The sequence below is a fragment of the Mirounga angustirostris genome, unplaced genomic scaffold (genome assembly GCF_029215605.1).
Source record: "Mirounga angustirostris isolate CCGP_5_RB_7025 unplaced genomic scaffold, mMirAng1.0.hap1 SCAF_3, whole genome shotgun sequence".
Taxonomy (NCBI): domain Eukaryota; kingdom Metazoa; phylum Chordata; class Mammalia; order Carnivora; family Phocidae; genus Mirounga; species Mirounga angustirostris.
In genome coordinates, this window is record NW_026991711.1 from 107,459,076 (window position 1) to 107,471,729 (window position 12,654).

General features: G+C 33.6%; 1 protein-coding gene across 1 annotated transcript in view; it reads right to left on the reverse strand.

The window, feature by feature from the left end:
* LRP1B (LDL receptor related protein 1B) overlaps positions 1 to 12,654 on the reverse strand; it is a 1,839,752-nt gene that overhangs the window by 123,438 nt on the left and 1,703,660 nt on the right. The window contains exons 69-72 of the mRNA XM_045868938.3: positions 11,556 to 11,685; positions 9,792 to 9,898; positions 9,319 to 9,451; positions 1,874 to 1,996 (exon numbers count right to left, since the gene is read on the reverse strand). Of these exons, the coding sequence (XP_045724894.2) occupies positions 1,874 to 1,996; positions 9,319 to 9,451; positions 9,792 to 9,898; positions 11,556 to 11,685 (493 nt within the window). The remainder of the gene's footprint in view (positions 1 to 1,873; positions 1,997 to 9,318; positions 9,452 to 9,791; positions 9,899 to 11,555; positions 11,686 to 12,654) is intronic.

Consider the following 12,654-nt stretch of genomic DNA (forward strand, 5'->3'; position numbering starts at 1 on the left):
AAAAAAAAGGATCTTGTCAAAGAGAACCATGTGTTGTCTTTTTTTTTTTTTTTTTTTAAATCCCAATTACTTAGCACAGTCCCTGGTACATAACAGCTTGACTCAATGTTTATACTGATGACCTAGGGGAATGTAAAAACATGCACAGAATCAAGCTGGTTGTATTTTAGGTTTTCCAGCAGCTGTGTGGCATGTCACTGAGAATCACTTCCTGGCCCTAGAAATAGTCCTGGGGATGTGACCCTGGAGCCTCACATGGTTAATTAGTTAGCAACCATTTCCTACTCCACTCACTAGTTGTGTGCTGAAGTGGAATGAAGGTTAGAAAAAATAATATATATATGTGCATATCTATCTATCTATCTATCTATCTATCTATCTATCTATCTATCTATCTATATCTATATCTATATATACACACTTTATAAAAATAATTGGTTCTGGCTTGATATTGGTATAAAAACTCATATTTTTCCATGGATTATAATTCAGAAATAATATAATCTCTGGTGATTCTCTAGAATCTATTGTGTAAGATTATGTAGAACTAAAACTGAAACTTAGTTATGTCTCTCATTAGTTTTGTCTATAGAGAACACTTCCCAAAGACTGTCATTTTTAAGTTTTAAATCTTTTTTTTTTTAAACATTTTATTTATTTATTCATGAGAGACAGAGAGAGAGAGAGAGAGGTAGAGGGAGAAGCAGGCTCCCAAGGAGCAGGGAGCCCGATGTGGGACTCGATCCCAGGACCCTGGGATCATGACCTGAGCCAAAGGCAGACGCTTAACGATCTGAGCCACCCAGGTGCCCAAGTTTTAAATCTTTTTAAAAATAAAGCTGCCTCTGTGTTTTGGATTTTTTATTCAATTGTAACATCAATAGTCAATGTCATCATCTATCAAAAAATATTGGTTTAACTTAGTGCACCAAATAGAACAAGGAATTTAAGTATATGCACTCATGCTATGTTTTCTTTAATTCACCTGATGTGCTACTTAATTATATCCAAAGTAGTAGTATTTTTCTTTAAGTTAGAGGTAAAATACTTTTTTACTGAGATTAGATAGAATAAGAAGAGACTAAAAATGTTTGCTACCTATAAGAAATCCTTTACTTTGGTGATATGAAATTAGATATTTATAGTTGCTGATTGCATAAGTACACCCCTGACAATTTTCAAGAGTCAGGAGTAACTTGAATTTGAAGAAGCAATAACTTTTGTTAAGATTTTCAGATTGAAATGTTATATAACTCCTAACTTCAGTTCTCTGCCTAGGTCTAAATATATATTAAATATATATTAATATATTTATATTTATAATATAGATATGAAGAAATAACATAATATATTTAAATGTATTAATATATTTACATAACAAAATATATCAATATGCTTGCATATTAAAATATATCAATATATTTACATATTATCTCCGTATGTATCTCCCTTCTCTGAACAACATTGGTCTCAGTAGTGGGTAATTTGTGGAACTACATGATTTTATTATTCACATTTTTTTCCATGTACTTCTCTGTCCAAGAAAAAAATGTTTTAGCCTAAATAACCAATTTGGTACAAAGCCAAAGTCCTTATATGAACCTTACACAATTCAAAAGTTCAACTACTCTACAGACCATAAACTATCTTTTGAATAGTGTTGACATGTGCAAGTTCAGATTTAGGGGGCGTCTCTGTAAAGTCATCAACTTTGGACGGGATAATCTCTTATTACCTGAACAAAAGCTGTATCTGTCTCTACCTAACCCCAGGATGGCAGACTTTGTGGTTTACCTCACCACTTCATTGATTCACACCAGTACATTAGATCTGGAGGTGAGAGTATAATCTAGACCCACATAAAATGCCATACCACACATATCAGGGGCTTCATCAGAGTTGTCTCCACAGTCGTCTTCTCCATCACACACCCAGAAATGTAGTTTGCAAAGGGAATTATTGCAGAGAAACTCATCTGCTCTACATATATTTCCTCCTTTATTTTAAAACAAAACAGAAAAAGAGACATAGAGATGTAGCATAATTAATGCCAGTCAACAGGACACATATTCCTCTAGTTATCTTAGCACAGTATCTAGTTTTTCACTTCCTTATATTTTTTTCCTGTACAGTACTAGGGACAAGCAGTATCCAAACTTTTTTTTTTTTTAAGTTACTCATGATTTACTTTTCAAAACAATCTGATATTACCCAAGTATATTATATTTCCTTTAGAAAATACGGGTAAGATGTTAGAAGAAAGTGTTTTCAAATATAAATTTGATTTCAAATATAAATTATCTTCCATTTCACATACTTTTCATTGTACTGTAAAGAAACTTAGATTTTAAATAGTATTAATTTTCAATGTAAAAATTGTATTGTTCTGGAAAGAAAAACACTTTCAAAATTATTAGATAGTTCAATTCAGTTATATCTGGAAACTAACAAACTGAATTGCTGAGGACAGAATAACCAATAAAAAGTTTTTGCAATCACAGATAATCAGTTAATTTTATAACAGAATTAGAAGTTGGTGATGTGGTGAAATATTACAGTTATACTTATAAAAATTGTACAGTAGTGTACCTGATTTTTTGTGTATTTTGTTAATGTTTGCATTTTTCTCTTTTCACAATTAAATACAAAGCACCAATAATACAAAGATATGCTCACTCAAAATTAAGTATATCTATCATATGCAAAGGAACCAAAATACTAGTAAGCTCTGGTTGTTTGTCTAGATATGTAATAATATATAGTGGAAACTGCAATCGTTGGGGAAAGTAACTTGATGGGAATTCAGAATTAAGATAAATAAGATTGCTCTCAGAGAATTTCACTACCTATTTGAACCTCATACATAAGATAATAAATATGGTTTCTATATTAGATAGATTTGATGACTGAAGGTATTAACATATTTAAAAGTAGATATGTTTATTAAAACATGGGGCTGGGGAGTGATAGTGTTCATCTTTGCGAGACTAGAAAATCCTGGAAGGAAGCATTGTTCATTTTGTGGGTGCACTCTGGAGGGAATAATAAGCCTAGGCTTATGAGGGTCAAACAGCTCATCTTGTTGAGTTTTGACTTTTATACAAATCTTTAATAATTCACTGACAGTAGCAAAGATTTAATTTAGCAAATGACAGAATGAGATTTGGATTTTAGCATGCTAACAATAGCTAGAATGTGGAGAACTTGGAAATGAAGGTAGCAAGAGTAAAGCCAAGGCTGGAGGAAAAAAGGCCAATTTGAAGAGGGGTTACAGCAATGCAGAAGAGAACTGTTGGTACTTGATTTAGAGTAGCTGTGTTTGAAAGTGCTTCAGGAAATGGAATCCTCAGGACCTGATGGCTAAAAAGATGAAAGTGGCAAGGAGAATGAGCAGTCAAACATAGTACTCCATTTTTTATTTATTTGGACCATTTAGTGAATGTTGGTATTGTCCAAAAATAAAGGAATAGAGCAGGAGGGGCAAGCTTAATAGAAATAATGACACAATTCATTTAAGATACTAGGAAGACAACCATGTAGTGATATTTAATAGGATAGTGGATAAATATATCTAAAATATAAGATAGATTCTTAGCTGTAAATATATAGCTGGGAACAATCAGAATATAGTTGTTATTTGAAATTTAGAACAAAACAGAAGAAATCAGGAGGAGTCTGCCAAAGAGACAGAAAAAGTCACCAGAGTTGTTGGAGAAATACCTGAGAAATGTTCCAACAACAAGGTAGTAGTTAGCACATTTATATAATGCTAAGAGAGGAGGTTCAGTGAACTGGTGGTGGATTTAGTGAAGTGTTTGTAGTTGATTATTATTAGATGAAAGAGTAGTAGTTACTGTAATCATCCATCCCTTTCAGGACTTTGGCCTTAAAGGCGAGGAAGAAAGGAGGAAGTTAGGTGAATAAGAGAGCCTGGTAGCTTGTACGGAGTAAAACAGGTATCTGATATATGTTAAGTCCTTCTGAGAATAATTCAGTAGACAAACTAAGCTTGAAGATACAGAAGAAAGAAAATCTAGGGTGCCTGGGTGGCTCAGTTGGTTAAGCAACTGCCTTCGGTTCAGGTCATGATCCTGGAGTCCCGGGATCGAGTCCCGCATCGGGCTCCCTGCTCAGCGAGGAGCCTGCTTCTCCCTCTGACCCTTCCCCATCTCATGTACTCTCTCTCATTCTCGCTCTCTCAAATAAATAAATAAAATCTTAAAAAAAAAAGAAAGGAAATCTAATTGATACAATGAATTCCTTGAGAATCCAGAAATTGTGAAGGATTTGAGATCTAAACTAAATTAAAAAGATCATCCTTCGACTGGAGGTGAAACAAGTCTCCCATTTCAAGAGGGAGGAATGGGGGAAAGGTTAGGCTAGGCACAGCAATAGATAGATTTGTTAATTTGGTGACCAGATATTGAATAAAGCTCAAGATTTTTAATTATTTCTGTGAAGTATAAGGTGAGGAAGAAATTCAACATTTTAAAAACTTGATAGGGTTCATGGTAGAGAGAGATGATTAGGGAAGTATAGGTCGATTGCTTAGAATCTTAAGTAATAGTTGAAGCTGAGGCCAAGATGTTACAGTGATATCAATCTGAACAGTTCTAAGAGTTCCTGCAAAAATGCTTAACAGAACTGGCACATCCTACATTGGCATCTCTGAAGATCAGCAAACTCTAAAATATGGAAAAAGGCAAGTCCTTGGTGAGTCCACCAGGGTGAGTATCACCATGTAAGACTGACAATATAATATCTGGCATTAGGGTGCCCCTTTCTTTCAACTTCTGCAATGTTCAGTTTTAAAATGTCCTAATTCTAACAATAATTTCAATTACCAAAACCCATGCAAGAAAATATATTACCACTTAACAACTCTGTCTGAAAACAATAAAAAGATACACATGTACAGTCTTTAGTATTAAAGAAACTTAAGATATGAATATTGATAGGAGGTGAATATTTGCTTAATTCAGTATCAAAATCCATGGAATATGAAAGTTATATTCTTTCAGAATAAAGATTCTCTCATGACTAAATCTCATTGCATGTTCCATTTTACAATGGATTATATTCAAACAAAATTTGTGAACTCTTGACATTCTCTGATTATTTTAGAGAATTCTATTTGTAGCACATCAGTCTTTTTAAAAGGAAAAAAAAAATGAGTTCCCAAAGGTATCACATTAGATAACATAATTTTCCCCGTAAGAGTGTTGGGCATATTACTATTTTTATTAAGAAGAAGAGAAATATAAATGAAATCACAATGTAGAACAAGGCAAATGTTTTGTGATAACTCACTAAAGGCTTCCTATTGTGTAAATGAATTTGCATTTAAAAAAATGCATCATGGGGCTACCATGACATCTTGAGTCTACATAAAATGCTTATTTTAAAATGGCATAAGGCACACATAAGCAACAAGAAAGGTATAAACAGATTAGGTGGATCAAAATTTCAGTTTCCTAGTCATTAGTCATGTTCTTAATAAGCTCAACAGAAGATTATTAGAAAAATATAAAAGTGTGTGTATACATATATAAACAATAACCTACATCTAAATATAACTGAGCTTTTGGCAGGTTCATAGAAATCTGGACAGGCCATCATCACTGAAAATAAGCATCTAGAGTTCCCATTTTCATTTAGGTGAAGAGAGTTTAATATATGATAATATTTTACAATTTTCAAAAAGAGTTAACACATTTTTGAGCTGATGATTACTAAAAAGAATAATTCTCAATCTTGCCCAACAAAATTGCTAAGAAGAATAAAGTTTGGGAGCTCAGACCAAAACAAACACCAAGTTTCCTTGAGGCAACATGTTTTACCTTTAAAAATATGAATGCTGCTTTTATTTCCACAGTATTTGGGGGTTCACCTTTTTAAAGTAAACTAGTAAAGTTGATTCACTTGGAAAATATTCCTGTGTCCCTATTGCCTTCCAGCCCCCGATACTTAGTTCATGTGTCCAGATCTAGGATGAATGAAGTAAGATTTAACAGGACAAATGTTTACTCTGGCATTCCATTTCCTCAATGTCTTGAAGTACATTTATCTAGTACCTAAACCACTTGCTGGAGGTAAGTTAAATACTAGAAATCTGAACTCAATCATACCTTAAGGTACATCCATACAGGATCAAATACTTTAACCACCAAGATAATTCATTGGAATGTACCTGGCAGCAAAGAAATCCAAGGAAAGTTAGAAACATGAGTATTGATGGAAGGGGAGCTTTGACACATTTGTAAATGATTGAATTAAAGTCTCTCAACTCTTTTTTAATCAGTAAGCTTAAACTTTTAGTAGAGTCATTTTAAATCTAAAAGACAACTCAGATTTCAAATGTTATAATGTTCTTTCTTTGTTTCTTTCTTTCTTTTTTTTTACTGTAATGTTTGATTTTTAACCTGGAATTTCTGTTCAAACAAACATTTCTTATGAAATTTCTTATGAAATTTAAAAAATATATAAATCCTGACAGGATTGCCCTTACACATACACACACACACACACACACACACACTCACTTTCTAGATATTCCTACAGCCCTTGGTGACATTTCACTGTGGTTGGATTTGATAGTATGAAAAATGAGCATAGAAAGGCTCCTAGAAGTAAGACAAGAAGCTAGATCTCTTGAATCTCATTTCAGGAAATTCTTTGTGCTATTATACAGTACAAATTCTACCACTCTCTCCTTTTGAAAAAATATTTGAAGACTCTTTAAAAGCCTTGGAAAACTTCTCATTATGCTTAATAGTAAAACCAAATTCTATATCATGAATCTTCAATTACTCAAAGTTCCTAAACACTTAAACTTTCTCTCACCTCTGAGACTTTGTGTATAATGATCCCACTGCCTGTAATGCATTTCCTCATTCTGTTTGCATACCTAATTTTTTACATCAAGAAACTCACATTCTAACAGGGGAAACTTAGTCAACTAATACAGAAGTAATTATACTAGAAGGAAGAATATGATAACAGGAATGTAATCAAAGGGTTGCTAGGGAAATTCCATAAGAGCCTGCAATTTGGTTGAAGACAGTAGCAACTGAATGGACCTGAAAGGATAGATATAATTTTTATTGGCAAAGGTATTGAGATGGTGGAAATAGCAGAGGAATCAGGAAAGATGTTGAAAAGCATGGAAAATGTTGCTAGATTTATTCTTCAGTTTGGCTAGGATATATTATACATAAAGAGAAGTAATAGAGTATAAGGGTAGGAAAGTAAAATCATTCTCTTGTGACCCTGACTGCCATATTTGTATATGACCAGGAAGGAAGAACTTTGAGCAAACATTGACATAATCAGAGTTATACTTCAGTAAGATGAACCTGGCAGCAGTGAATAGAATGTATTAGAGTCCAATTACATGGTATTACATGAGCCCAGGCAAGAAGCAATGAGAAAAGAGCCAGACTGGTGACAGAGACTGAAATTGAGGGGCTGGGGCTTATTAGCTAGAAAATGGAAAAAGATGAGTAACTTAACTGTCCTTAAGTCTTAGAATATAGCTGTATTTAAGAGTTTTGGTGTCAGAATGTCTACAAAGTTTGCTGTCTCTAAAGTGACCAATGATAGAATGTGAATGTGAGAACTTAACCAAAGTAGAAACAGCTATTTGGGAAGTGTAACCTTTTATGGCTCTATATAAGGCACTGCAGATTCCAAATGAGAACTAGGATTTCTTCTGCTGAATATTACAACACTTTGTCAGGTTTGGGATGGAGATCTTAGCAAATCATAAAGGTTTGCTCTAATATTAAAAAAAAACAGAGGGTATTTTTCTTTGAGTGACTAGATTTTTATAGAAGTAAATATTTTATTTATTTTTTCTTTTTTTTTAAAGATTCTTTAAAATATTTTATTTATTTATTTATTTGAGAGAGACAGAGACAGAGATCAAGAACACAAGCAGGGAGGAGAGGGAGAAGCAAATTCCCGGCTGAGCAGGGAGCCCGACACGATCTCAGTCCCAGGTCCCTGGGATCATGACCCAAGCCAAAGGCAGACGCTCTACTGACTGAGCCACCCAGGCACCCCTAAAGCTTTTATTTACATTCCAGTTAGTTAACAGATAGTGTAATATTAATTCCAGTTGTACAATATAGTGATTCATTACTTCCATACAACACCCAGTGCTCATTACAAGTGCACTCCTTAATCCCCATTGCCTATTTCACCCATCCCTCCACCCGCCTCCCCTCTGTAACTATCAGTTTGTTCTCTCTAGTTAAGAGTCTGTTTCTTGATTTGCCTCTTTTTTTCTCTTTGTTCATTTGTTTTGTTTCTTAAATTCCACATATAAGTGAAATCATATGGTATTTGTCTTTCTCTGAGTGACTTATTTCACTATGCTCTCTAGCTCCAACCATGTGGTTGAGAAGGTATATTTAAACTGTATAAAACCTGAGTACATGTTCAAATGCCTTGCAACATACGTCAATATCTAGTATCATCTCTGTCGATGATATTCCAAATATTCTGAAATGTAAAGTCCATTGAGAGACTTTTGTAAGCAGCTTAAAAAAATGTTGCATTTAAACAACATATTTAACATTATGAAAATAATAAGAATTATAGAATTTGTGATTATTTTAAGCTTCGCCCCACAATTTCTTTGCTTTCATCTCATTAACTTTAAAGTAATAACAAATGCTGCTTTTAATGTAGTGAATTACAATAAAAAAGTTGTTATTTGTTAGGAAATATTTTCACATAGCTAGAAAATAATGCACTACAAAATTGAAAGCTGTCTTCCAGACTGACAAAAAATGTAGGTCATTTTCTCAACCATATGGCAAAAAAGGAAATTTGGGGCACAACCTGCAACCTATATACGATCTAGCAAATTAGTATGTGTAATATAGTATGCCATATGTTATTATTTTTTCATAGTAAGGCAAGCAATGTGGAAGAGAAAAGTATACCAAAAATACTTTTATAGTAATGGTTATAGAGGTTATGTTCCCTGCATCCTTCTCCTGTCTCTATCCCTGACCCAGCATCTAATCTGAGGACAGGCTCAGGGCAGGACAAAATAAACACCTGTACTTTGGTTGCTTTTGTCATATGAAGATTGACACTTACTCTGTCTGAAAATTTTCCAGATTTTGCTTACTCAGAACAGGATGTTTCATAACAAAACAAGAATGGGTAAAGAGAATCCTTTGATGATCCCATCCTCTGCCTCTAGCACACTATTGATTCTGCACAACATTTTAATTGTCATTCTCTTATTTCCAGGCAAGCACGCGCGTGCACACACACACACACATACACACACACAGACCTTACCTCTGTCACAGTTCTCTTCATCACTGCCATCCACACAGTCGTGAATACCATCACAGAGCCATCTAATTGGAATACAGTGGGCTTTATTTCTGCATCGAAACTGATCTTCCTTACATTCAGTCACACAGTCCATCTGTTCAAATACAAATGGGCACTGCAGTTTTCATTAATGATAATGATATAGTCACAGGCAAAATAAACATGCAGCTGACAATACTGGAGATTTATTACACCATGGGCTTTCTTTTATTTTGACTTAATGAATATAACCTCTACAAATGATAATGGGTTTAGTATATGGACAGCATGCAGACTCAGGTATTTGCTGCAATTACTGTGTTCAGTGTACTTGTCCTAACATTTTAGACAGTGTAAGAATCAAGAATCTGTCTCTTTACTATATTTTTATTACATTTGCTTTCCCAAACCTAATTCATGTAATTCAGAGATTTTAATCAAATGATAGATTTTACCTCATCAGAACCATCAGCACAATCATATTCTCCATTACATTTCAAAGATGCTGAAATACATCCTCTGCTGGCACATATATATTCACTTGATGAGCAAGTAGGAGAAGCTGAATATAATTATAAAGTTAAGATTTAGAATCGGTAAACTGAATGATTGTTTTGATAGATAAAACATGTAAGCATGTAAGAAATTCATAGACAGTAATGAAAATACTTTATATTATTTAAACTATATTCAATATCTGATATTAAACATTTATTTAAAACATGTTTCACAATATTATTGTATTTCATTAAATATACCTAAAAAAATGATGTAATAGCCTGTTCAGTAAGTGTTCAACTCACCAGACTAAAGAAAGAAGGAAAAAAAATCTAGATATTTTCCATCTCTTTAGTTTTGAAGAATTAAATGAATTTTCCATAATTTTAAATTAAGTTATTCAAAAAATAAAGGCCTCAAATTATTTTTAAAATTGTAATGGGATTTAGTGACCTTTGGGAATGTTAATTTATATACGCACCATATAAAGCTAAAAGTAGACATCTTGGCATGGTCTCATAGACCCCATGATAAATCTAGCTGGCTATGTTGACATAAAATGTCATATTTGCATAAGTTCTGACAAGTATTTTTGTTTGGGGGTCTTAAACATGAATATATACATAATTAACTGAATCTATAGAATCTGAAGTATTCCTTTATGACATAGAAAATAAAAATAACATGTAGATATTTAAATTACTATCAGTACCAAATCTAATTAATTGACATAGTAATTATGATTGTTGCCTTTGTCTACAGGTTTGAATTTGTTAGGCTTGCATTCAAACCTCCAGGGTTCTTGGCCTTACGTTGGACCACTAGGTAGCCATATGTACTTCTATGAGGATCTTTGTGGTCTGAATTGCTTATTCCAAGGATGATAAAAAGCTTTTTCCTAGAGTTTTAATTCCTTTAATTGGCAGTGTTTGCATAGGGATCTGTATTCATATGGAGTCTGAAGACTAAATTCAGTAAGAAAAAAGATGTGATCAATTAGCAATATGGACCATGTGCATTGTACAGGGACATAGCAACATGTGTGTGTGTCCTGCATCAGCTACTCCCACCTGGGCTCTCAAAGTAATGCTTTTGTGGTTATACATAGATTATAACATAATTTTCTCCCAGTAATTCTTTTTTCTGTAAAATAATGTTATTAAAATACCTAAGGTATAAAAATTTAACTTTTAATGAGCATATTTACAAAGCCATATTTAAGGGATAAGAATATATCATAAATTAGGTGTTCTTTTCCTGTACTCTGGTCTTGCTTCCTAATTTTATTTTGATTTTGGACCAAGATGGAAATAGAAATTTCTCAGTTGGTATCATGTTGAAACTACTACATTCTGTTTCATAACCTTCATTTCCATAACTGAAAACCTGCCTTTTATTGCACTTACAGTTCCAACATATTTCATTTTGCCATCTTGAAAAAACAATTCCAAATGGTGTGGAAAGATAGAGAAATTGGAAAATCAAATTTTGAGGAGTAGTGCTTGGATCCCCAACATAGTAATGATCTTACCTGCCAAAACACTTTCAAAACACAGAAAGGGCACACCAATGAATTCACCTACAAATATTTCTAGAATTTTATTTCTGAAATAGTAAATGTGTGTGTGCATTTGCCACCGTTTTCTGTTCATGATTGCCTAAACTGAAATTATACTTAGTTAAAATATCATCTGAATTAACTATCAGCTCAGTCATTTTACCTGATTCACAGTGTTTCTCATCTTCTCCATATTTACAGTCTTCGTGGCCATCACATTTCCATTTTGCTGATATACACTGACCATTGGAACACTGGAACTGATCTTTGGAACAACTTGCTTCACAATTTCTCTGTCAAAAGCCACACAATGCAGATAACAAAGCTTTTAGACAAACATCTACAAGCCCAAAAGACAGCTAGAAACCTTATCAATAGAAACCTAGAAGTGTAGAAACCATGACTACCACATACAAGAAGCTCACATGGTCATTTAAATCCATGGTTATATAGCACAACTATAACAATTTTATGTTTTCATTTGTCTCTGTGAGTCATAATAAAACAGAAAAATAAGAAAAGAGCATAGATCCCATGGTTCCATCATATTAATTGCTCTGAGGCGATCATTTTCCAATAGACAGTTATGGGGTAATTTAATTTTAATAATTATAGGTGACAATGAAGATGCTTAGAATTATGTCTAAGCAAGTACATCCAGTTCATTGGGAATGGAGTGACAGGATGACTGTGAAACAAAGAACCCAAAGCCAAATCTGTTTTGTGTTGGCAAAACTTCCCCGCGTGTCCTTCCTTTCCCCTTCTTCCCATGCCTTTTCCTCACTACCTGTCCCTTCACAGATTAGTTGCTGTTTATAATCCTTCACCTCACTTTCAGCATTTGTTGCTAAAGAACTGTGAAATGAACTGTCACAGTTGTCACTTCTGCTAGCTTGCATAGAGATTTTATGTGGAAGTCAAACAAGACAGTAGTAGATACGTCTTTGGGGACCTTTCAATTCTTTCTATGAGATCAAAAAAAGGGATCCGCTAAAATTTTACCTTCTTTGGGTCTGACCAGTCTGGTTGATACAGAATGCTCCAGTGAAATGTCTTGCTGGGATGACTTTTTTCTGTTGTTAAATAATTTCTATTCTTGCCAAAATGTACTTGTCTGTTCTTTTCACAAAAGGTATAGCACTCACAGTTTATAAAACTCTCAGTAAGTGAAACATGTTAAACTATACCTCTCTGCTTCTTCCCAGTGTCATCCCAAGTAAAGAAAGGGAGTTTACTTTCTAAATTCCTGTAATTTTCTCTTT